The sequence below is a fragment of the Manacus vitellinus genome, unplaced genomic scaffold, assembly GCF_001715985.3.
Source record: "Manacus vitellinus isolate BGI_N305 unplaced genomic scaffold, ASM171598v3 scaffold_19_pilon, whole genome shotgun sequence".
NCBI lineage: Eukaryota > Metazoa > Chordata > Aves > Passeriformes > Pipridae > Manacus > Manacus vitellinus.
The window spans coordinates 2,856,317-2,881,195 of NW_021939395.1; the positions used below are offsets into that span (position 1 = coordinate 2,856,317).

The 24,879-nt window shown below is 54.2% G+C and overlaps 1 protein-coding gene across 1 annotated transcript in view; it reads right to left on the reverse strand.

Moving 5' to 3' along the window:
- Positions 1 to 24,569, reverse strand: part of DLG3 (discs large MAGUK scaffold protein 3) — a 75,414-nt gene extending 50,845 nt beyond the window's left edge. The window contains exons 1-4 of the mRNA XM_018070595.2: positions 24,510 to 24,569; positions 22,360 to 22,491; positions 14,396 to 14,544; positions 12,653 to 12,808 (exon numbers count right to left, since the gene is read on the reverse strand). Of these exons, the coding sequence (XP_017926084.1) occupies positions 12,653 to 12,808; positions 14,396 to 14,544; positions 22,360 to 22,491; positions 24,510 to 24,525 (453 nt within the window). The 5' untranslated portion in view covers positions 24,526 to 24,569. The remainder of the gene's footprint in view (positions 1 to 12,652; positions 12,809 to 14,395; positions 14,545 to 22,359; positions 22,492 to 24,509) is intronic.
- Positions 24,570 to 24,879: the final 310 nt, after the last annotated feature.

Sequence of the window (24,879 nt, forward strand, 5' to 3'; positions counted from 1 at the left end):
CGCCATCCAGGACGGACAGCGATGCTCCGCTGCGCTGCCTCGGGCATCACCTTGCGCCTGCCCCGCAGCCCGTCCGCGCCGCGCCGGGCAACCCTCGCCGTTCTTCCTCCAGCCTGGCAGCCCTGCCAGCTTTGTGGCTGACACCCAAGAGGGGTTCAGTTCGCCTCAGCTGTGGTCCGTACTGGAGTATGAAATCATTTTTCCAGTCCTGAACTGGTCGCTAGGCTGGTAGCAGCATCTCTTGTTGTGTCTCCATGTGAGTTCTCACCCTGCTTTGCTGGGAATGTTACCAGCACCCCAGGGATGCTGGCATTGCCCCTTGAGCCACAGGTGTATTGGGGATGTAGAAACACTGAGGGCCTTTGCTGGACCTTCCACATACTGTCATCAGGGGATGGTAAAAGCAGAGCAGAAATGCCTGATGGTGCAGCAGGGCAAGGGTGCTGCTCCCAGTGCAGCTCAGGCAGTCCTTCACCTCTTGCACAGAAGTGCAGGACTGGAAGAAGTTTAGAAGAGAGTCACACAGAAAAACTGAAGGGGAGAAAAAAATCCATTACAAAACCACCTGACCACCTGAACCCAGCCTCCTAACACTTAACAGTTGTAATAAACATGAGGTGGGTGAAAAACTATTCAAAGCAACTGTACATAAATGCGTAGAAGAGCAATGAAATGTGCACAAGAGGGCTCCTGCAGGGTATGGGTAAAAGACAGAAGCAGGAGGGGGCCACAAATTGAGCCACAAGACATGGTAGTGCAACACCCCAGTTCAGGTTGCAAGGTCTGCAAGGCTCCTACTGGCCTCCTGCAGCTGGTGCAATATGGTCCTGGGCACGTGTGGGAGGAGGAAGCACACGATGGATGGCCAGACAAATGCCCCTGCCCACTCCTTATTTCTTTAGCTCCTTAAACTGCAATACAAAATTACTTCTGCACTTCACCTCTGCAAACAGAGGTGTTCCTGCAGTGTTTGCTCCCAAGCACACAAGGAAGTGTTTCTACCCGGCAGAGCTCAGTGCCACAGGACACTGCAGACCCCAGGAGCTCACTAGGGCAAGGAAGGATGGGATGCCTGCAAGCTTGTTCAGAGGTAAATCCATGAAAACCTGCCTGTGTGTGCACGGCAGGAAAGCACACAGTGTTGGAACTATCAGAGAGCTTTACGCTTCAGGTTTTAAGGAATTAGGACCATCACATCTTCTACTGCTCCTTGTGCCATCTCCCAGAGCACATGGTGCTGGCCTTGCAGGAGGATGCTGGGCTGGCAAGCCCTGTGCTCTGGGAGATGCTGCACCTCCTTGACAGCCCGTGTGGACCAGTGGGGTGGGGTATGTTGCCTATGTGGAGAGGGCATCCTGCAGCAGGGAGGGCAGAGGTGGGAACGACAGGAGGGACTGGGGCTGGACTGAAAGTGAGATAGGGGTTTGCTGCACCAAAGCAGAACAAAAAGCCTTTTAGAAATAGGCAGGTGGTCACTGTCTCCCGCATGAGAGCAAACGGACAGGAATTCCATCTTGGCTACCCACCATCACCCACCCTGTGGCACCTCTGAGATCTGAGTCACTTCATCAATAAGAGGTGCAGTAGCATAGCCATAATTAATTACTGTTCCATCCCAGCTGCAAACCTCCTTCCCTTCAAGGTTCCCACCCTGGGATGGCATGGTTAGATTGCAGGGATCATGCAGTGGCCACCCATTGAGGCCCCCTCCCCTACCACGAGCCTTCTCCAAAGCCATCTTTGGGCCAAGGCCAGCCAGGAGACCCATGTCTGGATGAGGCTCACTTGGGTGGGAGGAAAGCACCAGGGAAGGGCACGTGCAGAGTGTGTAACCCCAACTGCTCTCACCTGCCCTGCTCCAGACACATCTCCTTTCACTATGTCCTTGGTGGGGGCAGGCAAGGACATGGCCATTCACTCAGGGGGGAAGTGCAAAAGCAAAGGACAAGAGCAGTTAGGGAAAAATGCTTTAATAAGGAGCCGAGTGAACAATAGAGAAGCCCTTGATTTTTTTTCCCTCTCAATTGTTTTTGCGTGCATCCTCCAAAAGGAAAATATCTGGTCCCCTCCATGCTTGGTCTCCAGCAGCCCCTCTGAGGGACTGCCATGGGCAGCCCCACACGGGAAACACCCTCCCTACCAGCCCTGGGGTGCCAGTATCACTGCCTCCACCCCACTCCACTTGCCAGCTTGGAAACTCAGGGACAGCTCCATGATCTAAAACATTCTGCTGCTTTCCCCTGCTCTCCTATCTTTTGGTGCCTCATCACTACCTGCAAACAGAGGGGCCTTGAGCCCCAGCTGCTGCAGCTCTGACAGAGCCCTTCCCTACCTCTTGCATGTCCCCTCCCAAAAACCCACGTCCCATTTTAGCTGCCACAAGAATTAATTCCTATTCCTTTGTAATGAACTGCATGTGCTGCCTGCTAGCCTCAGTTTAAAGGAAAAAAATAATTCCTGGTTGCTGCCACCTGCTTGTAACATTCCCTAATGCTGCACAGGGTTGGGAACACCTTATCAAGCTCAAGAGGAGGCCAGGGCTGGCTGGCCAGGGGCATCTGTATCCTGTACTTCTCCAGCTTGATTTAGTGAGTAGTGGCATTTTGGCTACTGGGAGTGGTTCTTCTGGAGACCAAGAGGTGTGGGCACCTACACTGGGGTGCCCAGACATGGGTCTGGCTGGGCAGGCACAGTGCCCAGCATGGTCAGGCATCTGTAGGCATCTCACTGCAGTGATATGGGCACTGAGCAGAGCTAAAGGAGCTGGGAGCTGATTTCCAGGCAGGTGCCTTCATAGAGGGAAGTGATTTGAGGAAACCAAGAGCTCTCTCATCCTCTACCTTCTTCCTACCAGAACTCTCCCCGTCTTATTTAAATTCAGCTTTGGCAGATGCTCTTTTTACAGGAGCTAATTTCGGCAAAGTGTCAAGAAATCCCCGGAGATGATGCTATTTACAAGGCTCGAGGGCGGCACGGAGCTAGGTTTTATCCGGTGTCGCCGGCATTTCAGCCCCTGTTGTCGCTTCCTTCCTCTCGCATGAAGTCCTGCGGGAAGAGGAAGGCAAGTGTGAGGGACCAGGAGCTGGGGGTTTGCACCCACAGCCTCTCTAGGAGCAGAAGATAGGGCAGGCTGAAGGCAGCCAGCTCCTTGCAGAAACAACAGTCACGAGAGCGCTGTCACGCTGCTCCCTGACTTTCGCCCAAGAGAGGTTGGGTCCTGCCAGGGGAACCAAAGCCATGCGTTAGCTCTGAGCCTGGGTGCAGATAGGGAATCTTTATAATGCTGGAGGGAGGAAGTGTAGGACAGTTTTGCATGGGGAAGGTATGTTTTTCAACCACAAGCACCTGCAAAAAGCTGCCCAAGACATACAGCACAGGGAGGCACCAGGATCTGCAGCCACCCAGCTGAGAACAGGGAGCAGGGAGCAGTGGCAGGGAAATGTATCTGGGAGGGCAGGCAGTGGGGAGGTGAGCAGCAAAGAGAGGAACCAGCTGAACTTGGCTCAGTCTGTCAGTCAGTTCCTCAGCACTACCACAGACCTCATCCTGCAGGGATTTGCAATTTGCTGTGTCTGGGGCTTGTCAAACGGAACTTGGAAGAGTCGCTCTGTAGAGGCTGCACAGCTCCTGAGCAAACAGGGCTGGAGGTTCCAGTGAGCATTGGAGGCTTTGCACAGTCACAGGTGACTGGGAAGGGGCAGGTTAACAAACATCTCACTCTGTGGCTATTCCTTCCTGCCACCAGCAGCGATTCACGCTGAGAAATGCGCAGCTGGGATAATAATAACCAGGCATACCAAGGGACCAATAGCTCTCAGCACTTTCAGGGCACATGCCCAACAAATTATTCTCCTCCAGGGCAAACCTATTTTCATTCTATTAATGATCCCTGATACATTGCCCAGTTCCTGTATCCTCGCTTGTAGCAGGATGGTACAAGGATCTTCAGTAAACACCATCGGCTGGTTTCTGCAACGGATATCATGGCCAACTAAATGTCTTCCATGGCTGTGCTGGTGGGGTAGAGGGGTGAGGGAGACCTGAAGCAGGTCCCTTCAGCAGAGCCCAGGCTCCCTCCCTGCAAAGGAGAGTCTGGAGGCTCTATTTAATAGCAATCAACTGCAGCAGAATTCCTGACAACCTCACAATGCCCACATTTGCTCTCCCCATCATCTGGCAGAGATGCTCCTGCCTTGTTCTGGAAGCATGGGCTGTCTGTGGGCTGCCTTTGTGCCCCTCTCTCTGTGCAAGGGGAGAGCCTTGCTGCTGCTTGGGCACAGCAATTACAGCACTGACATGTCTTGTGGTCTGTAGGTGCCCACTCCTTGTGTGCCTCACATCTCCATCCTGATGGAGCACAGGAAAGGTTTGACAATGTGACCAGGGCACAATTTCACAACTCCAAGCCAGAGTCAGAGCATTTGCATGTCATGTCTTTAAGAGAATCAGTTGCTGTTTTTTCTGTCCTGTACTTTGATCTCCAGCTGGTTGTGCCTAGTGTGACCCCACCAGACATCCTTTCCCCTGCATCTTTCACTAATCCCAAGCTGTCCCTGGGTGTGCTTACACACACTTAGACCTAGTGGGAGCCAAACACACCCCACTTGGGCTCTACAAGGCTGTCACAGATCTCCTGGCTGGCTCTGCATAAGCCAATGTGACCTTGGGGCCACAAAGCCCCACAAGTTGACTCTCTGGGGCTCCTCACCAGGAGCCATCCCTGAAGGAACCAGTACCATCATCAGAGTGGGTCAGTTTGTGGCTCTGAAAGGCAAGGGCTCAGCACCACCCTGCCCAGAACTGGGGATGCCCTGGGCAACACAGACCTGCCCAGAGGGACCTTTCCCCACATCCAGGGCCCAGGAAGGGTTATCCCATCCTCGATTATTTCCACCTGCATGGGAGACGAGAAGGGGAGCTCTTTTGCCTGGCGAGCCCTGCTCCAATCTGCCCCTTCCAGACGGAGCAAAGCCCATTCAGCAGCTCCCACCACCCGCAGCCATGGGGATACCGGTGCCTCACCCGCGCAGTGCTGCCCCAGAACACGCTTTCTGGCACGGAAACCCCCCCAGCCGCGGGGAACAAAACGAACGCTGGTCTCCTTGGGGCACCCGCGCTGAAGGGGAGGTGGGTCTGGCCGGCCCGACCCTGCCCCTTTAAGGGAGAAAGCGCTGCTCGAAAATTTGTGAATGGGTGGCCCGCCCCCGCCCCGCTCGGCCAATCAGCGAGCGCGCCGCGGGGCCGCAGCCGGAGCACGGGTCTCTCTTAAAGGCGCACCGTCCACCCGCCGCCCCCGGCCACGACACCAGACAGCACCGCTTCGGAAGCCCCGAGGTGACCTTCAAAGCGGCTCCCAGCCGCCGGGTGAGGAGTTCCTGAGGCACAGCCACACCCATCCGTTCCTTAAGAGTGACACGCTAGCAACACAAGCCCCGGAGGACGGATGATGACGGATGAGGTGCCGTTTCCCTCACCCTGGCTTTAGGGCTTGGCTTGGACATTCATGCTGGCCAAAGCACACAGCTGGGCTGAGTTTCCCCCAAAGGCCATGAGCTGCCAAGCCATGGTGCAGGGAGAGCAGGCAGCTGGGAGAGTGGTTTCATCACCCTGCTCTTGTTTTGGAACAGATGAAGAATGTGGGAGAGCTCCCACAGCCCCAGAACCCCAAAGCTTACGAAACCTCCCTGCAAAAACACCCTGTGAGATTCAGCTGTGCAAAATCTACCCCTGCACAGAGGGGAATAGCTATGTGGTACCTGCCAAGGGAGAGGCAACGAGCAGCGCAGAATGGGACTGCAATACACATGTGAAGCAGCATGCAGAGCTTGCCCCTGGCTTCAGCAATAAACCCAGCTCCAGGTCCAGCCTGGTCTCCCCTTGCACTGCAGTGCAGTGCCCCCTCCTTGCTCTGCCTCAGCTCCTCCCGCAGTCTGCTGTAGCCCAGGCTGTGAAATGATTGGATCTAAAAATACCCTTTGAAAGGGGGGGAACAGCCTGGCAGGACATTGCCATGTTTCCTGGACACGTGCAGGTGGGAAGCTGGTTGTGAGCTGGGCAAGTAATGTCAGCCAGGCAGGATGGTCTCTGTGCCAGGGCTTTGGGCACAGGCCCTGGTGTACCTGAGCAGTGCCAGCCCCAAGAGCTATCCAGGCCACAGACTGCAGGAGGCCTTTGCCTGAGGCTGAATACTTGGAATAATTTTTAGGTACAATGCCAGTGAGACTCCTGCAAGGTGCTTTGTACCTGCAGGCTGCAGGGCTCAGGCAGGTGCTGCCCTGGGGCAAATCCTCTCTTCCCGAAACAGGGCATGAGATTGGCTCCAAATGCTGGCACTGATGCAGCCATGCACAGCCTGAACCCCCAGAGCAGGCAGGGCAAAGCCAGAGGAGCCAGCACACAGCAGAGAGCACCTTCCCAAGGACTCACCCTTGGATTCACAAGAGGGATGATTTCCAAACCCACACTCAGTTACTGTCCTCCCCCTGCACTTCCCCCAGCTCCTACCAATGCCGAGGATAATGCATCTCTCAGCGTAGCTTGATACTGATCCTCCAAATCCTAAAGACTATAAACCTTCATGAGCAGTTATCGTGGCTGCTCTATTTATAACAGTGCTGGTACTGCCTCTGCCACCAGAATCCTGATCTCTGTCCAGCCTCATGCCATTAAGATGCAGTGACATTCCCCCAGCTCCAGCACTCCAGATAGAAAGCAGCTGGCCTGCCAGGCTCTGCCTTCAAGCTTGGTTTGTTTCTTTAAAAAATGGCGAGGAGAGCCTGTTTGCTTTGCAGAAATGCACCCCAGGCAAACTGTCCCCACCCTTCTGAGGTGCTGAGGTGGCTAAGAGGGGGAGTGGAGTGTGGATGGGTAGAGGACAGGGTGGCACATCCCAGGCTGTGGGTATGGAGGCTCCACACTCGGGAGCCCTTGGTGGGTTTGTGCTACAGGACACGGTCTCCAGGGCTTCACTTTGGTTGCTGCAGGAATATGGTCAGTCACCTGACAAGGCAAAGCAGGAAAGGAGGAACCTGCGAGGTGCTGTGCAGACCCTGCCCCGGCTCATCTTGGAAACTCGGTAAGCAAAGCAGACAGAGACCCAGCAGGGACAGTGCAGTGGCTCATGGAGCTCCTGGCCAAGGCACTGATGGGGCTGGGCCCTGGTCAGAGCCCATCCTGCTGGAGATGCCTGTGAATGGTCTTGGTTCTTGTTTTCAGAGTTACGCATGAAACCCATCAGTGTGAACCTCGGCATGGAAGTTGCTCCTGAGCTGTGCTCCCCTGCGGATGGGCAGGCACAGACAGGAGACGAAGGCAAACAGAGCTGAAGCATTAATCTGGAGAGAGGATGAATGGACTCCAGTTTGTCTGGATGACTGGAGCATGGCTGTCTGTGGCTTCCCAGAGCCTCTTCCTCACTGTTCCCTTTCTGCCACTGCATGGGGAGTGCTGCATGCACTCACACCATCAAAATAACTTCAAAACAGGGACAATGACTTTGATGAATGGAGAGACCAACAGTCCCATGTCCAGCAAGGCTTTCCTATGCAGCCAGAAACACCTTTGTGTCTGCCAAGGATCTTCCTTTTGCTGCTGGTTTTAGACAAAAAGCCCTCAAGTAGAGTAGCAATAGGTGGCCATGCATGAGATTTTGGTTTGACAGCCTGGTGGCTCTACTGACTTCTTCATCCTTTGCTGAAGCTGTATATTGAAGTGGGAGAACTGAAGTCTAAGCATGTTCATCTCTGCAGCAGGAATAGCAAGAGCCTCTAGTAAAGCTGAGGCCGTTCAACCCCAAAATGTCCACCAAAGTGACAGCTCTTACTGACACAGCCCTTGCTGACCCCCCCTTTGAGCAGCAGCATCAGTGGGACACAGGCAGCCAGCTGCCCAGCTGGGTGCTCGTGCTGTGCAGGGCTGATGTGTGTTCAATCTGTGTGTGTTACTGCAGACAGACACCCTCTTGGGTTCAGCACTTTGGAGCCTATGTCTACAATGTCAAAACACAAAATTGCTGGAGAGCATCTGAATGCCCTGGGGCGACCTCCAGGCACAAAGTGGCTCAAGTGACTCTGGGGCAGCAGCCGGGGCCTGTGAGCTGTGGGTTGCTGCTTTTCTTCTCTGCTCCTCCTAAAATAAACATGCTCTCAGACTTGCATGGGGATGCAACGGGGAGGGGGGAGTTTCCCCGGGAGCTGGTTACTTCTGTGTTCCCATTGCTTGAGCATTAGCCACTTCCCAGGATTGTGGGGCTGCAGGGCTGATGCTGCTGGGCTCAGGTTGAGACAAAGCAGTGGTCAGTCTGGCCTGCAGCAATGGCTTCAGCTACCTGCCCAGTCAGCCCACAGAGAGGACATGGGGTGGTGAGGACAGCAGGGCAAGTGCAACCAAGCAACTTGATGGGGGGCTTCTTAGTGGGGCTGCATTCAGTGTCAGACATTCACCACAACAGGGATCTGCTTAATTTCCCTGATGCTCCATGCAATAACAAACAGCTCCTTGGTGCTCCCCCTTTCACACACCTTGCAAAGAAAACGGAGAGTGGTGGGGCTGCAGCCGAGGCAGGGGAGTGGGGAGCTCACAGCTCAGGCGTCTCTGCAGCTGCAACATCTGCCACACGCTGGGCTCATCCTGACCCGCTGCTCCTGCCAGGCAAAGGTGCAGAGCATGGAAACGCCCTTCTCTTCGGCCAAAGGCATACCGGGAAGAGGAAAAAGCACTCGAGAGAAGGACGGCGGAAGCAGACAGCCGGTCGCCACGCCGGCGGCACAGCTTGCCTTTCTCTGCCACATTCCCCAGGGAGCTCCACGGACCTGTTCGGCTCTTGAGCTGTGGGTTATAGGGCAGACTGATGCCTCTTCTTCAGCAGCACGTGCAGCAGGGAGGGCTCCTAACACACTGCCCAGGGCATTTCTTCCAGGGCTGCGTCCTCCTTGGGACACCGGGAGTGGAGTGGGACATTTTTGGCCTCGGCCCAGCAGGGCCAAAGCACAGAGTGCACCTCTCATGCTCACAGCATCTCCACACACCCACAGCCTGTGGGAGCAGCAGCGGCCCCTGCCAGCAAGGTTTCCTGTTCACCAGTGATCTCAGAGCACACACGCAGTGTCTGTCCTCTGAAGGAGTCTCGCTCGTACTCTCCATCACATTGACCTGCTGTTGCTCAGTGTCAGCTGTAGGGCTGAGCAAGGACAGAGCTCTGGCGTTGGTGTCGGCCAGCAAAGCGACAAACCCTTCGGCAGGTGGGAGGGGATGCACGGGCAGGAGAAGGCGGGAGGGGCGGCACCGCACTGGCGCGATGACAGGGATGAAGTCAGAGTGGCTGCAGAGCCGTGCTGGGAAGCAGGAGAGGGTGGCAGGGAAGAAGAGCGGCGCTTCCTCGCAGGCGCACAGCTCTACTCATCAGCGGCATTGTTCCCCTTTCATTTATCTTTCCAGCTGGCTGCTCTCTGCACAGAGAGCTGGCTGCTCTCTGCTGGCTGCTCTGCTCTCTCCGAGAGCTGCAGCCTTGCCAGCCTGTGAGCACAGGCGAGTGGCATCGGCCCCAGGAGCATCCTCCCGAGTCTTCCCGCTGCAGACACACATAAGCCTCGAGCAGCCCTGCTAAGGCAACCACAGGGCTCGGGGAAAGGTTGAAGTGAAGGATTCAGCAAATAAAACCCCACAAGCCCCAGAGCTCAGGCAGGATTGTGCCTGTGTGTGCCTCAACAGGGCATTTTAGCTGGCAAAGTCCCTTTGCTCCTGCCCTGTTGAGGGCTGAACATCCACTTGCCCTTGGAGGGATGGTTTCAGCCCACTAAGCCTCGACAGGAAGCACATGTTGTTGCTGTATTTACCGGCACTGCTTCCTCTGTAGCAGCCATTTGCACACTGCAGGGCTACTCAGAGCACACCCATATCCTCGCCAGCAGGCAGAAATTTCCTGTTCCTGGAAGCATTTGTGCAGAGAGGCAATTTATTTGTCGTGCATCTTCCTGGCTAAAGCAGGTTAAGGTGGCTTTTGCTCTGCTAACACTGCAGGGGAGACCTGAGGGCAGGGGAGAGGAAAAAGCTAGGACAGCATAAAACTTATTTACATCAATGGATGCAATAAGAGCATTGCACTTACTTCAGGCAGGACAAGCCAGTTCATCATCTTGCCTTTTATCAGTGGCAGGGTGTCCACTAGAGCTCTTGTTCCTGGGCTGATAGCACCAGGGAGGCAGCTGCTGTGCCCTGCAGCTGGTGTCCCCTGCTCTAGCATTAAATATTGCCTATTATCAAAGCTTCTCTGGTTCTTCCAAGTGCCATTTGCCTTATCTCAGGTGTTTTTCTGAAACCCACTTTGGAAATGCCAGTGGCAAAAAGCAAGCACCGAAGGCTGGAAAGCAACAAGTCCCCATGGAGCTTGACAGGCACTGGGTGTGTAGGTGTTATCCAGCCCTGACGCTGTCCTGCATGCTGGGGCTGTTGAGAACTGACATGAGAGGTGATGCTGGCAGGAGCTGAGGTGTCCTCAGTGCCTTTGTATAGGAGTGAGGGGTGAGAAACAGGGCCTGTGCTGTGGTGGATCAGCACAGCCTGACCCCAGGCACGGCTGCACCCGTGGCATGGTCCAGCCTGCTGGCATGGGGGACGGCTGGAAATGCTCCCCCTTCACCAGGGCAAGGCCTGTGTTCAGCAATGAAGATGACATCTTGAGGAAAGACTCACCACCATGTTAAAAGACTCCATAATGCAGCCCAGGGGTTGCTGCAGAGGAGCAGTGCTCACGCCTGCAGCTCTCCAGTACTGCTTAGTTCCAGTTTTCAGGAAAGCTTCTGAGTCTCCACAGAAAGCCGAGTTTCAGGCAGGACTACAGGCATGGCTAAGCCTGGCACTGAACACTACCATCCTGACAGCTTTTCACCTCCAGGTCCCTACTCTGCCTGCAGCCACCCTGTGAAGTGACCATCCTCTGGGATGAAAAAGGCTGCAGATGAGAGCCCTGCCAGAGCACAGTCCTCCCAGAGCCCCATGGAGCCCACCCAGGTCTCCTCTGCTTCCTCCCTCTCAGGGCAGTAACCTCCTGCTCGGGGCTGGCAGCTGCAGTTCCTGCAGATGGGTGACCCCAAAAGCGCCAGTGCCTGGCACCGAGGACCGACCCCGTATCGACGCAGGCTGGGAAAGAGGGAGGCTGAAAATAAAAAAAACTCCAGAAAAGAATGACAGGAATTATTTCAGGTCTGGAACAACCTGCCTCACAGTGAGCGAGTGAAGAAGCCAATCTGTTTAGTTTATCTAAGGGAAAGTTAAGAGGGAACTTAGACGCATCTATAAATACCTACATGTTGGGAACATTTCTGATTGCCAAGGTCCTTTATCCTAGCAAACAAAGGCAGCAAAATTTCCTGGTGCTGGGAGCTAAGGCAAGAGAAATCCAGGCTAACAGTAAAGTACAGATTTTTAATGTGAAGGATAAATAACCATCAGGCCAGCCAGGCCAGGGACAGAGCAGATTCCCCATTGCACAAAGCCTTAAAATTAAACCTAGAGATGTCTGCTGCTAAAGGAGACATTGCAACTCAGCCAAATATTTGGGGCTAGATGCAAGATCACTCCACGGCCTGGGACAATTAGGAAGAAAATCTCTTAAAATCCGAGTGTTTCCAACTGCTCAGGCTCTCACTCCTCATGGGTTTTGCCCTGTGACTCCCCTGTGGTGGTGGTTCCCACCCACTGGCAAATGGAAACAAGCAGCCAAGCTCATCTGCCAGTCATGTTCAGAAAACCACTGTCCCACCCTTCCAGAACTGGTAAAGATGTGGTGAATGTTGGAAAATGTAGAGAGAAGCAAGAGGAAAAGGAGAAATTAAACAGTAAGGGAAAAAAAATGGGGTGTTACCCATTTTATTGCAGTCCAGAATAAGAAGGAAAACATTTAAAAAAAGGACAGAAAAGAGGCAGTGCAATTTTTGTATTTAAAATACTTTGGAAGAAGACTTAGACTTAGCAAACAAACATTATTTCAGACTATGCCAAGGAAAACAACATTTTCATATAATTTTAAATCTGTGGTGAGCTCCATTCATCCTGGCCACTTCATCCCTCCCAGAAGCGCATTTTGCCCTTCACTCATCCCTAAAACTCCCCTCAAATGCGTAGCCCAAACGATGCACTCGCACCAGGAGGGAGCTGAGATTTACGATGCACATCCAAATAAATGGTGTTTCCAAGTAAACAAGACAGCAGAGAAAAGCTCCCGGTAAGCTGAGGAACGGACCTGCCATTTAAAGAGCTCAGAGAAAGAAAAAATACGGAAATCTGCAACGTGGGAGCGTGCCAGCACCGGGGGGGAGAGGGACAGGGCTGGGAGGATTTCCAGCTCCACGCAGCCTCTTTATTCCTGCGCCATACCCACCTGCCCTCCGAGCCCTGAGGGCTGACACGGGGCCGTGGTAAATAACAACGCAAGGGGATGATGTCGGGGTCGTCCAGCCCCTGGCACAGGTGACTGCTCGATCTTTTTAGTGTGAGCATCACCCGAACGGCCATGAGGAAACACTGCCAGCCCCAGGGGAGGGAAGCGCCTCCACAGCGCCATCCCTGCAGCGCTTCGAGTACACGGCCCCGGGGCTGTCCCTCAGTGCCAGCCGCTGGCAGGGTGGGATGTGGCGTGGGGCCCACGGAGGCTCACCTGGGGCAGGGTGCTGTGAGAGCTGAGCACCAGGCTGCAGACACTGGCTGGTGCCTCTGTCCTCCGTGCTGTCACCCTCACCAGCCGTGGCGGCGTCCCCGGTGTGCTGTCCCCGGTCCCCGTGGGAAGCCTCCGCTCACGGTCCCAGGAGGAATCCTGAAATGAAACAGGGGGTACCTGCGGGTAGGGCAGGCCGGCTGCCTTCAGGCCCCCTTCTGGAAGGGCCAAAAGGAGCTTTCCCCCATGCAAGGGGCTCACAGTGAGCATCCCACCGCTGGTGTCAGCCTGCCTGGCCCTGGCCCCAGGGGCAGTGGGGTCACTGCAGGCTTTCTTTCTGGCTGTCCCACTTCACATTTCAGCAACACAAGATGCCTCAAACACATTTTTTGGTGTCAAACACATTTGATGGTGTCAATGGCTTGGGCTGTGTTCAGTGCAGGAAGCCCCAAGACTGGCTGCTTTGCTCCTCCCCACTGCAGACAGGGCACGGTGAGGGGAGCAGGGGCACCCCTCACACCAGCTGTGCTGGGCCCATGGCTGCTTCCCTGCCTGTTTCCACATAATTGATTTTTAAAATTCTTTATTGATTTTCAAAATTCTTTATTGTCACATTTCCTTGGGGACTCATAGACTGGCCTGGCTGCAGGCACTGGTGGCTGTTGCCACCACAGGTCGGTGGATCAAGGCTACAGGACACCCAAAAAACCAAAGCAGGATCCCACTGCCTATGGTATAACATCACTAAAAATTCATCCATAAACACATACTAGATTTGCAGGTTTGCCTTTAACTAGAGGGACTGGCAGTGTGAGGGGGATCAAGAAAAAATGGGACTAAAATGGTTCCTGAGTCAGAGGGACACAGATATATCCTGCACTGATTTTGGGCACTTTTGTTGTCCCTATTCTTGATCCCCAAACTCCTTTCAAGTGTTCTTTCTTAGATAATATCATTCAGTTCCATCTTCCTTGTGAGACACTCAAATTTGGTGTCCCCCCAGGTGTATGATGGAAGGCCAGTTCAGTCTGTGAGGCAGAAACTGGTGTTTATCCGATAGGATTATTTCCCTGAATTTTTGCATTTCTGCAGAAACGTTCCTGCATCTCCAGATCAGGGGGATCCCACAGCATCCCTTGGCACGGTATGAGGCAGTGAGAGGGGGATGGGAAGACGGCCTGCAAAGACACGAGGCAATTTTATTTACCTTGGTGTCTCTGAGATAAGTGAGACCCTACTGCTCAATTCCTGCCTCCCCACCTGGTGCTCTATCTTTCAAAAGCCTCTAACCAGAACAGCCTTTAAAAGGCTGTTGAAAATTAAAGGGAATGCAAATAAGAGAGACAGAAGTTATCTGAGAGCTGGGAAAAAATCCTGAAAAGGGAATCTTAAAGGACTCAACCTACTTCACTTATCAAAAGCAGCCTGCGAGGTGGCTGGATCAGAGAGCTGAAATGCCTCCATGGGAGACAGTGTCAGACAGGAGCAACTAATCCAGCTGCAACAGCAGAGCAGGAACCAGAGCTGGAACTGCAGCTGTTCACGTTAGGAGTAATTCAATTAACACTTGTGAACCAGAGAAGTTGCCTCATTAATGAGACAAGCTATGACAGAAAAGGTGTGGAAACAGTCTGGATGAGAGCTGGGCAGGCTGTGGTGGCCAGCAGCCTCCTGTGCTCCTTGCCTCCCTCTCAGTGCAGGAGTGTGCAGAGTCTGACCTCGCAACATTATGAGTTTGGCTCTTACCTCAGGCAGGTTTTGGGGGTCTCTGGGGGTCACTGCAGAGCTGGGCTCGCTGGCCCCATGCTGCTGCCTGGCTGTGCCATGATGTGCATCCAGGCTCGGAGATTGCAGGGGTGCAGAGCGCAGTGTGAAATCATAGAATTCATGGATATCTGCAAAACAGCACGAGAAACATCCACAGGACCTGGGAGGCAGCCTGAGGCCAGCTCCTGTGTGTGGTGCAGCACCCATGCCCTCCCACTCTGCCTCCAGAGCATCATAGGTCTGAGCCCTCTGTGAGAGGCTGGCACCCTGGGAGAGGGCTCTGCTGGCTCCCCGCACTTGCTGCATTGCCCACCACACCCCTTCTGAAGGCAAGAGGTGTAGAGGGGTGCCTGGCTCAGAGGGCAGTGCCCCATGCCTCTGGAAGGCACAGGTATATCCAAGGAGCAATGACTGTGCAGACCACAGGGTCTAAGAGCAAACTATGCTCAGCAACATCAATCCGAAACTCACCCCATCCTGCTCGCCAGGCTGTGCCAGCCCCAGGATTGGTGCCATGACCCTTTTGCTCCAAAAACCCTCCTGCACCAGCCAGCCCCTGCCTGCCTCTCTGCCCTGACATGGACAGGCATTTCCCTCCCCATCACTGCTCCCCAGCAGTCCTGGCTTGTGGAAGGGCTCCTTTCCCAGGAGTACATGCAGAGGGCACAGGGCACCAGGAGGGCAGGCTCACAGTGTACCAGCTCTAAAGAGCTGATGACTACATCTGTGTTATCTCCAGCTCCTTCCCTGATAAATTCTGTCTTCCCTCCTGGCATGATTTACCTGTGCACTGCCACAAGCAGATGTCAGGTATCCTCATTCTGGGCTCCAAGGACCTGAGATTACTGCTGTAAACCATAGTGGCTCCAGAGGGGCTGTGGGAGCCCAGACCCCCTCCAGGAGGATTTTACCCTCTCCTGGTCACACACAGAGGATTCCAGGGAGCAGCAGGGATGCAGTGGGCTTTGCTCTTCCCTAAGGAAGCCCCCACTGCTGCACTCTCAGGCAGCCCCCAGTTCATTTCCAGGGCCAGCACCTCCATGGGAGCAACAAAAGCCAATATGTCCATTGCAGAAGTGTTTAATTTCAGGAGGGGAACTATATCAAAAGTGAGAAACTTTTATATGAAGAAACTGAAAGGGGTAACAAAAATTTGTGGGAGGCTCTGAGCCTATTCAGAGAGACTCACTGGGACATCAGAGCAGACGTGCAGTGCCTGGCTGAAGGATATTGTAAAGGCAAAAGGGAGGAAAGCAAGGTTCGACCTCAGGGGAAGGGACACTATTGAAAGTGAGAAGACATTAATCTAAACAGCTGAAGCTGCATTTAAATGAGAAAACCAGAAAGGATGGTAAATGCTGCCAGGTTAGAGGTAAAGCTCCAAAAGGTCGGCCAAAAGAGTTTGGTAAATGCCTTGCAAAAGCCATAAAAAAGTAATAAATCCCTTCAAGCACCTGGGAAACAGGAAGCCTGGCAGAGTCAGCAGGGCCAAAAAGTCACGGCAGCATAAATAAGCACTCGGAGCAGGAAAAGCCACAGCAGGAACCTGAGTTCATTTTCTGTACCTGCGTCTGCTGTGGAGGAAGCCAGAGAGCTCCTCTTCTGCGAGTGACCTGAAGGGCAAGCAGTGGGGCCCAGCTTGAGGGGGACGTGGCCATTCCCATGGCACTCCCTGGGAGCCCAAGGGTGAAGTGGCTGCACCAGCCCTTCAGTCTGTGATTTTTCACCTGCAGCTGTGCCACACCAAGGCACCACGGGGTATTAAATGCCCACGTTATACAGATTTCCAAAGGAAATCTGGTGAGCATTTGGCAGCGTGAGCAGGGACATGCTGACCACTGACTGAAGCTACTTCCCAGGTGTAGCAGGATGCTCTGCCTAAGTGTGGACATGGCAGCTCAAAATTTGCCTTACAATTTATCAGTGAAGGCCTGAACAAGGAGGGTCTGCTGTTCTGAGTGCTGAGGAATGCTGAGACCAGCTTGGTCAAACACTCAAACCCCACCAGAAGGACATGCAAGACAAGTGCTCCCTGACTGAATCTGGGAGCAGCAAAAATGTGCAGGCTCTGATATGGAAGTGAGAGTCAGGAGTGGTGAGAAGAAGAAACTAAAAGAGCTGCTCACACCTTTTCCAGCACAAAGCATGTTTTGCTGATTAAACCTCATAACACATAATCTGAAAAATGCAAATGACTGACAGTCAATCACTTTATACTATAAAAGGCCAGTCATATTTTTGCACAGTGAGGACTTCTATCATACCTAAGGTCTATGAAGCTCCTTCCCTTGAGTGGGGACACCCCTCAAGGTTACTCCTTGAGGCCGAGTGAAAGAGATTTACCCACAGGCATTGGTATGGGTGAGTAACATCAATCTCTACTTAATAACTTTTTACCTAGCTTTAATAGAATTGCTCTAATATTGCTTCAAAAGCAGTGCACTACACTAGTAGTTATAGCTATTCATACTGTGTAGTAAATAAATTCTGATTAAGCCCTTCTTTTTCTAATCATCACTAATCAACATAAATAAATAATTTAATATATTTATATAAATGTATTAGGCCACCCTTAATCCTGTGGGACAAAGTTGTATAAAGGTTCAATTACACCTGTATAATCTTTTACACATAAAACAGTGACAAAGCCTGGGGCTAAGACTGGATCCAGATGCACCCAGGCTCCTCTCTGGAGAGTTTAGAAAGCAAGGGGGTCCTTTCAGCTCCTCATGACTCAAAAGGAGGGCTTCTCCAATAAACTTTGTCTGAAGCTCCCACTCGGCCCACAACACCAGGGATGCTTTCACAAAGCAGGGCTGCACTCCCAGATGCAAGTGCCCATCCTTTCTCCCTGTGCTTAACCACATGCCCAATCACCACAGCAGCACATCCATGTTGCAGATGGGATGAGAGCACCATCAACCCCCATCTTCCACCTCCCTGGGGCTGCCTGGTCTGGTGACCTCCCAGCTGCAGGGAAGAAGCTGCTATAAATCTTGGCTGGCAGACCAGCTGGGTGCCCATGAGGAGCCCAGCCAGGCTCTGCTGTCCTGTGCCCTGGGAGACATGGGGCAGCTGGCAGTATGGGAGCAGTGGGAGTCCCCAGATCTACCCACTGCACCTGGGGTACCCCTCCACAACCCCCCTGCTGCAGAACACGCTGCTGGCAGCCCCTGAAGCCTTCCCAAATCAGACATGAGGTCACAGCAAGCGGTCACTGCACAGCCAGACAAACTGGACTTTGTTTTTGTGCTAAAACATCTCTCCCTCTGGTTATAAAAATAATAATTGCATAACAGGATAGCAGCGGCTCCTGGCTGCATGGATTGCATTTGGAACACACAAAACTCTGCAAGAATGAAAACAGGGTTTGAACAGCCCCACTGTGGGGGTGCAGCGCTGCTGGCATCCCTGTTTGTCACCCATCTGCTGCAGGAACACAGCCTGGGGCAGCCGAGCTGGCAAGGTGCCTGCAGAGCAGAAAACTTGTCCCCTGAAGCAGCCACTCTCCACCTCCAAAACCCTCAGCCCGGTTTAGGTGCTTGCCAGAAGAGGGAATTGTTGCTGGCACCAGGGATTAGAGGAGTTTCAGGATTGGTGGGCAGGGTTCAGGCAGCAAAGGATGTGGCCATGACAGAAGTGCATTTTAGAAGACATGCATGTGGCATTAAAGATAATTTAAATATATGCCAGTTTCCCTCATTTCTTATGAGCACCACAAATTGCACACAAATCTGCCTCACCTGTGCTCTTTAAGAGCAGCACTACCTGAAAAGCCTCCATAAGAGGATATTGTGGTAGCAAAAGATGATGCTGCATGTTCTGCCTTACAGCCCAGTTTCTGTGTGATGACAGTGTAAATCCATTCTGGATCTAACAAGGAGAAGTAACTCAAGATTTACAGACATTAGAATTTTTCCAGCAATTTCCTCCTGGGGTTAATTCATCAAATAAATGCCATTAAATATTTCTATAGCACCAGCATCTGAGGGCTAATGCAGCGTCCTTGTGCCAGCACATGCACTTCCAAAAAATGACATTTCTTCCCCAGTATGTGCTCTGGCACCAGCTGCATCACCACAGACTTGAAACCTCAGCCTCACACCAGACCCTCAGCCATGTCCCCACTGCCACAGGGAGGATTCACATGCATGGCTGCCACAGCAGATCTTTCAAGAAAGCTACAAGTTTCTATTCTTGCTATGGGCAAACCTAAAAGAGGAGGAGTCCTCAGCGATGGGAATCCTCCAGATTCCTCCAGTTTTCCACCCCGGCTCCTGCAGCCACCCAGGGAAGTCACAACCACCATCCCCAGGAGCACTGCTGGCAAGCTGAACTCCCAGCTGGAGTTTGCAGCCAGAGAAGCACTGCCTGCCTCTCCTGCCTTCACCACAGCTCTGGGAGGAACCTTTTCTGGGGTAAAAGGAGCTGCAGGGGAGGGTTGTGGGTCCAAGCGGCTGACAGAGCCACACTGAGGTCTGCACCAGCCCCTGCTCAGGCACAGGAGATGAGCTGAATCCCAGAGGGCTTTTGGGAGGAGCACGGCCCCTTGGGCTGCTGGCAGCTGGGATGGCCAGACGCAGACAAACCCTGCCTGTCCACCCAGCTTCTCCCGCTGCAAAGGGCACAACGGCCCCTTTCAGCCCCGGCTCTGGGAAGGAAAGGTCAGGGAGCTGCTCTTGTGTGTGAGACCCATCCTCCTCTCCAGGAGAGAAGACCGAGCGTCTCCCTGAGGGGCTCCCAGTAGCAAAGGGAAAGCAGGGCCACCGTCACCCCCGTCCAGGCTCCTCGATCGCCCTTTTGCTGGGCTGTTTCCCTGCAAGTCACGCACTTGGCTCCACAGCCTCAGACACGGGGAGAGAGGGGCCAGGAGAAGGGAGCCAGCACAGCCTGTTTTCCCTCCGAGCAGCCAAGGAATTTCTTTTGTGCGGAGCAGGGCTTGGCACATTCCAGCGCAGAGCAGCTCCCGCATCGCTGTGCCGTGCCGAGCCAGCCGCGGCACCCGCTGGGACAGGAGCAGTCCTGGCAGAGACAGTGTGCCCCAGGCATGGGCAGCTCCAGGGACAGGGAGGTGGTCACAAGGATTTAAGGGGCTGTCCTGTGCTCTGGCAGAACACGGTGCATGTGCAGAGCAACACTGGGCTCGATCACAGAAACAGACACATCCAGCACTACACAGATGCATCCTGGACACAACACAAACTTTATCTGAATATCCCAGCAGATCCACCCCTGGAGATGGACAAACTGGGATTTCTGGAGCCCCCAAAACGGATTATTCTTGAAAAAAAATTATATGGAAAGTCGTATCCCTGGCATTTTTCATATGGACCAATTTGGCAAACTCCGTGATATTTTTCACTTCTGGTAGCTCTTCCATGGCCTAATGCATTTTGATGCTCAAACTCCAGCCAGCCAATGCATGCCTTAGGAAAGCATTACCTGCAGGAACAGATGACCTGAGGACAGGGATAGACCATGCTCACACATTCATCATCCCCCAGGGTTGAAAAAAAGCAGGGCCTTGTTGCTGAAAGGCTGCAAGAGGAGGCTAAGGCCTCTCCAGAGCCAGAAGCATCTGGTATGGTGTGGGGCAGTGAGATGGGAGCCTCTGCACTGAGAGGTGTATCTGTGGCTCTTCTGCAAATTCTCCTCCCTCAGATAAACACTGAACCAGTGCTGTGACTCGGAGAAACTTCAGTCAGAGACACAGTAGCCCACTGGGAAAAGGAGGGGTGAAAAGCAAATAAAACAGAAATGTCCTATCACCCTTCCAGTGCTGCCACTGTGCTCCAGCGGGTCTGGACCGTGGACACGAGGCAAACCAGTGCGTGCCAGCTGTGTGTGGTCACAGCAAGCACGAAGCCAGACACAATGTCCATGCTGGGACAGAGGAATTCACAAACCTACTCCAAGGGAAGCAGGGGGGAGGGGGCGGAAGTAATTAATGCAAATTCCTAGTTTAGGTAAACACATCTAGAGAAAGCTCGCTCTGGCACGGGGGAATTAATATCCTGTTAAACCAGTTGAAAAGGTCACCAGCAATCAAGCGACACTCCCGACACTCCCCCGTGCCAGCGCTGACAGGGCACCAAGACAGAGGGCTGAGAGCAGGGAGCCGGGAGCTCTGTGCAGCATCCGCCTGCCAGCGTGCAGCTGCAGCCGGCTCGGCGCGTGTGCAGACGCGTTCTCTGCAGCTACACTCTCTCCACAACACTTCTGCACTAATATCAACAGCCCTGGGCCTTGGGAAAGCTGCTTCACTGCCTTCACACAGCCCCAGGGAGGGCTGGCAGAGCACACAAAAGCAGCCAGGGGTGTTGGGTTCATGTCAGGTTTGCCGAGGCGATCACAGCCTCCAGGTTGGGGTGAACCACGGGCTGGGGACCATTTAGAGAACGGGTTGTATAAATTAAGAGACAAGAAAGGAGATGCACACTGGTCCCTTCATTGTGGGGGCCCACCTGCCCTGGGAAGGCCTCCCTAGCCACGTGTCTCTGCTGGCACAGAGATTCCAGCACAAGACCTTCAAAAGGACACCCTGGGACTGAAAGCCTCGAGGTGATGCTCCAATAGCAAGAAAGAAGAAAGGAAAGAATAAAATAGCTCAAGATACACCACTCAATTTCATCTTCAGTGGAAAACCTGAAGCACAGAGGAGCTGCTGGCAACTCACATCTCTGCAGGCACAGAAGTGGGTCTCTGGCTACAGAGGTGTGAGGAAAAGGTGAGAGCTGCCAAGAGATAAGACAGGCAGGTGAGGGGGAGCACCAGGGTTGTGACAGCCTTGGGTCAAAATGCACTGAGAATGAGCCACACACCACATGTGCACCTCTGCACCCTGGGGACCAGGATTCCTTCTAAGAGTGCAGAGCCTTTGGGGTGCTTTCCCTTCCTTCCCACCAGGAAAACCAAGCTTCTCTCTCAGTAGACCCAGGAAAAGAGACCACCAGGGCTGCATGTGTTTCCCGAGGCCCACAGCGAATAGAACTTAAGGAGAGGAGCTGAGTGGGAGTTCCTGCCCCTCTCCACACACTGCAGCTTCTGCAAATGGTTCTCTGGGATTAACTCTGAAATTAGTGCTCTAAGTCAACCGTCACAGCCAGGATTTGGTCTGATTTAGCAGGGAATGGAGTCAAGCAGCTTCAGAGTCCAAACCCATTCAATTTTGTTTTTCTTAAAAAAACACTTTGCAAAGAAAGGGCATTTTCAAATGCCCTTATCAGCAAGATAGCCCTGTGTCTTGCACAGAGAAGCTGCAAAGTCCAGCAAGACTCTAGCTGTACTTGTCTAAATCCACATGGATAACTTTATACAGTGCTAAAAATGACATTTTCTGGTGTCCAGCCCCAAGATGAGCCTTGCTGTTAAATCTATTTCTTGTGTGAAATGGAGCCGCTGGAACAGTGTGTTACTCACAAGTGCTTGTGGGTCTAAGAGCAAAAAAGGCCAGAATAACCCAAAGGAGCTTGGATACATGTGGATTCTCTCTTAAAGATAGAAAAAGTTAATTTCCCTTCAATTTGGCAGCAGGAGGGGAAAGCAGCAGGTTGTGACGAGGCTGGGGTGGGGTGTCCTTGTACGGCAGCAGAACTGGAAACCCAGCGGTGGCTGCACTGCACAGAGGGTGCTCACAGCATGGCAGGATCCTTTAGCAGGTGCTGGATAGATCTGGGATGACCAGATGAAGAAGGCTTTACCCTTTGTCTTTAATCACCCAACTGAGGAATCGCATCACAAACACCCAGCGATCGCAGCCCTGACCCCTGGTATCTCCTGCCCAAGTCCTGGAGGGAAAAGACAGCCCAGCTCCCTGGAATTATGTGCCATGTGTTTGCACAGGATGTGCCCTGTCTGGTCAGTGCCAGGCACCCGTGCAGGATCAGGCCCCTGGGAGGCCCCGCTAACCACAAAGCCACAGGGACTGCGAGGCAGGAGCTTACCCAGCAGAGCCTGGAAGAGTTCACTTTGGAAGATGTGCGAGACTTTTCCAATGGAGGCTTTTAGCTCCTGCTCCTCCGGGGACCGCAGGGTGCTTTGGTATCTGGTCAGAATTTCCACTGCCCGTTCAGTGTCTGCAGAGATGACACAGGAATAACAAGGCATTAACACTGAAGAATGTGAAAGGAAGGCTCAAGTGCAGGCTTGAATAATGCCTCCAGTTGCCTTCCAGCTTGGACTTTTAAGAATCAGACAGCCACAAAAGCGGTCTCCTCACTCACACCTGGATGAGCTAACCCTGCTGAGAGGCGCAGAGGGCCCATAGTGGAGAACTGGGCAGGGGCTGCAGGGGAGGTGGTTCTGCCAAAAACCCTGAAAATCAGTGGCTAAAATCAGATTAGTTCACCTCTGAACCCTGTGGCACTGGGCAGCCTGAACACCTCTGCCACCTCCCAGGCAGAGAAGCCATTCAGGAGCTGGACACATCCTGGTTGCACAGGGCTATGAATACTACTGCAGGAGCTGCAGTCTCCCACATGGGTCCAGATGGCTGCAGCGACGCTGAGTGTAAGCCCATTCACATAGTGCAAACAGCTCAGCTCCATGAGTGGCAAAACTTGGGTTTCTACAGGGTGAAGCGTAAGAATTGCTCAACGCAGCAAGCAGCTGTGGGTCAGCAGGAGACAAGTGGGAAAGGAACATGATGCGTTGGGGTCAAAGGAGATGCTGGCCAGGAGGGGAGTTGGAGACTGCCCCAAAGCAATGCTTTGGTTAAAGACTGGGCTCACATAGCTATATGAAAGCCCTGGACCTGAAATAGTGGAGCTGTGATCTCTGTGTTTGGACACCTCCATGCTTCTCTGGGCAGACAGCCAGAGCTGCCAGTGCAGCCCAAACCTCAGATGTGACCCACATCTCAGGCAGGTGGGAAGCTCCTGTGGACCTTGAGACTGTCCCAGCCCTATCAGTGGATATTTCCCTTTGTCACCCAGGCAGCCTGCAGACAAAGAGCGTCTGTGTGAGGAGGCAGAGAAGCTGTCCCGCCACTGCTGGAGACTCATCTTTTAAGCCAGGAACTCATGCAGAAAGGATGACCCTGCTCATCACAGGGCTCTTGGCAGAGAATTCAGGTCATCAGACAAGGGGGCCTGTGTCTGCTAGGGTGTGTGCCACCTGGTATCCCAGCTCATCCAGACTCCCAGCTCCTCCTCGGCCGAAAGGGAAAGGGGGTCCTCCTGCCTGTGTCCCCAGCCCACAGTGACTCATCGTGGGAGCAGAACAAGGAAAGGAGTCTGGGGAAGCGTGAATAGCTCCGACTCAGAGCTGGGCTCCATGAAAAGCAGGGACTTCCCTGAGCTTTATGGGGACCCTAGCCCTGTGCTATCACTAAAAGCTTCCTTTTCTGCAAGATAAGACTGCTTCAAACACTGCCCAGCATCCCATGAGCAGGACTGAGACATCTTTGCCTGGTCATTCCTGACCTTATTTGCAAAAGCTAAAGAAACAGATGAAGAACTGGGGCCATCACACCAGGACACAAAGACTGCAAACCTGGTGTGAACTTCCCACCCCAGTCCAGGCTGTGCAGAAAGAGCAGCATGCACCCTGCGCTGACTTCTGTGCTGTTGGCCACTGGCACTGGGTGACAGCCGGCTGGAGCAGGGGAGCACTGGCTCTGGGGAAGTGCTTGTGCACCTGGCATGGGGGTGAGACTGGAGGACCCTTCTTACAGCACCCAAGAAAGAGCACGTGTTGTCCAGGGCCCATCTCACCATGCCTCAAGGTGCATCCAAGTCCCACTTACAGAAGACCCCCTCCTCGCAGGACTCACACCCCCACGCCCGCCCTCCTCCCCACAGCACCCAAGGGCTGTGCGAGCACAGCATCCCACGGCCACCCGCTCCGAGCCACGAGGACACGTCCACAGCCCGAGGAGGGCGTGAAGCGAGGGCGCCCCGTCCTCGGCTCTTAACCCCTGGCTTGCACGGCCGCCCGCAGCGGGGAGCGAGGGCGGGAGCTGCCGGCAGGGGCGCGGAGCGCCGGGCGCGGTCCCAGCGCCGGCACCCGGCGGGGCGGACAACTTGTTGAGCGCGGGGGCGGCGTGCCCGGCACGGCGGGCAGGGCAGGGCAGGGCGGTCCGTGCCCTCCTTACCTTCCCGGCGGATCATCGGCTCCGCCGTGGCCGACGGCCGCTCCGCTCGTGCAGCCCGAGAGCGGCCGAGCCGGCCCGCCCCCCCGCCCCGCCCCGCCCGCAGGGACCGGTGCCGGGAGCCGCCCCCCGCCCCCGCCGGCACCGCCCCTGGGAGCGCCCGGCTGCGGGAGCGCCCCGCGCCCGCCGCTCTGCCCCGCTCGGAGCCCGCCCGGCTCGGCCTCCCGTCCCTGCCCGCCGCGGAGGGCCCGGCCCGCCGGCCCCGTCCCGGTGCGTGTCACTAGGTGGCACGGAGGCGCCGCGGAACGCGCCCGCCCCGGGCCGGCACCGTCCGGTGGCGCCTGCCCCTGCCCCGCGCCGGCAGCGCCTCCCG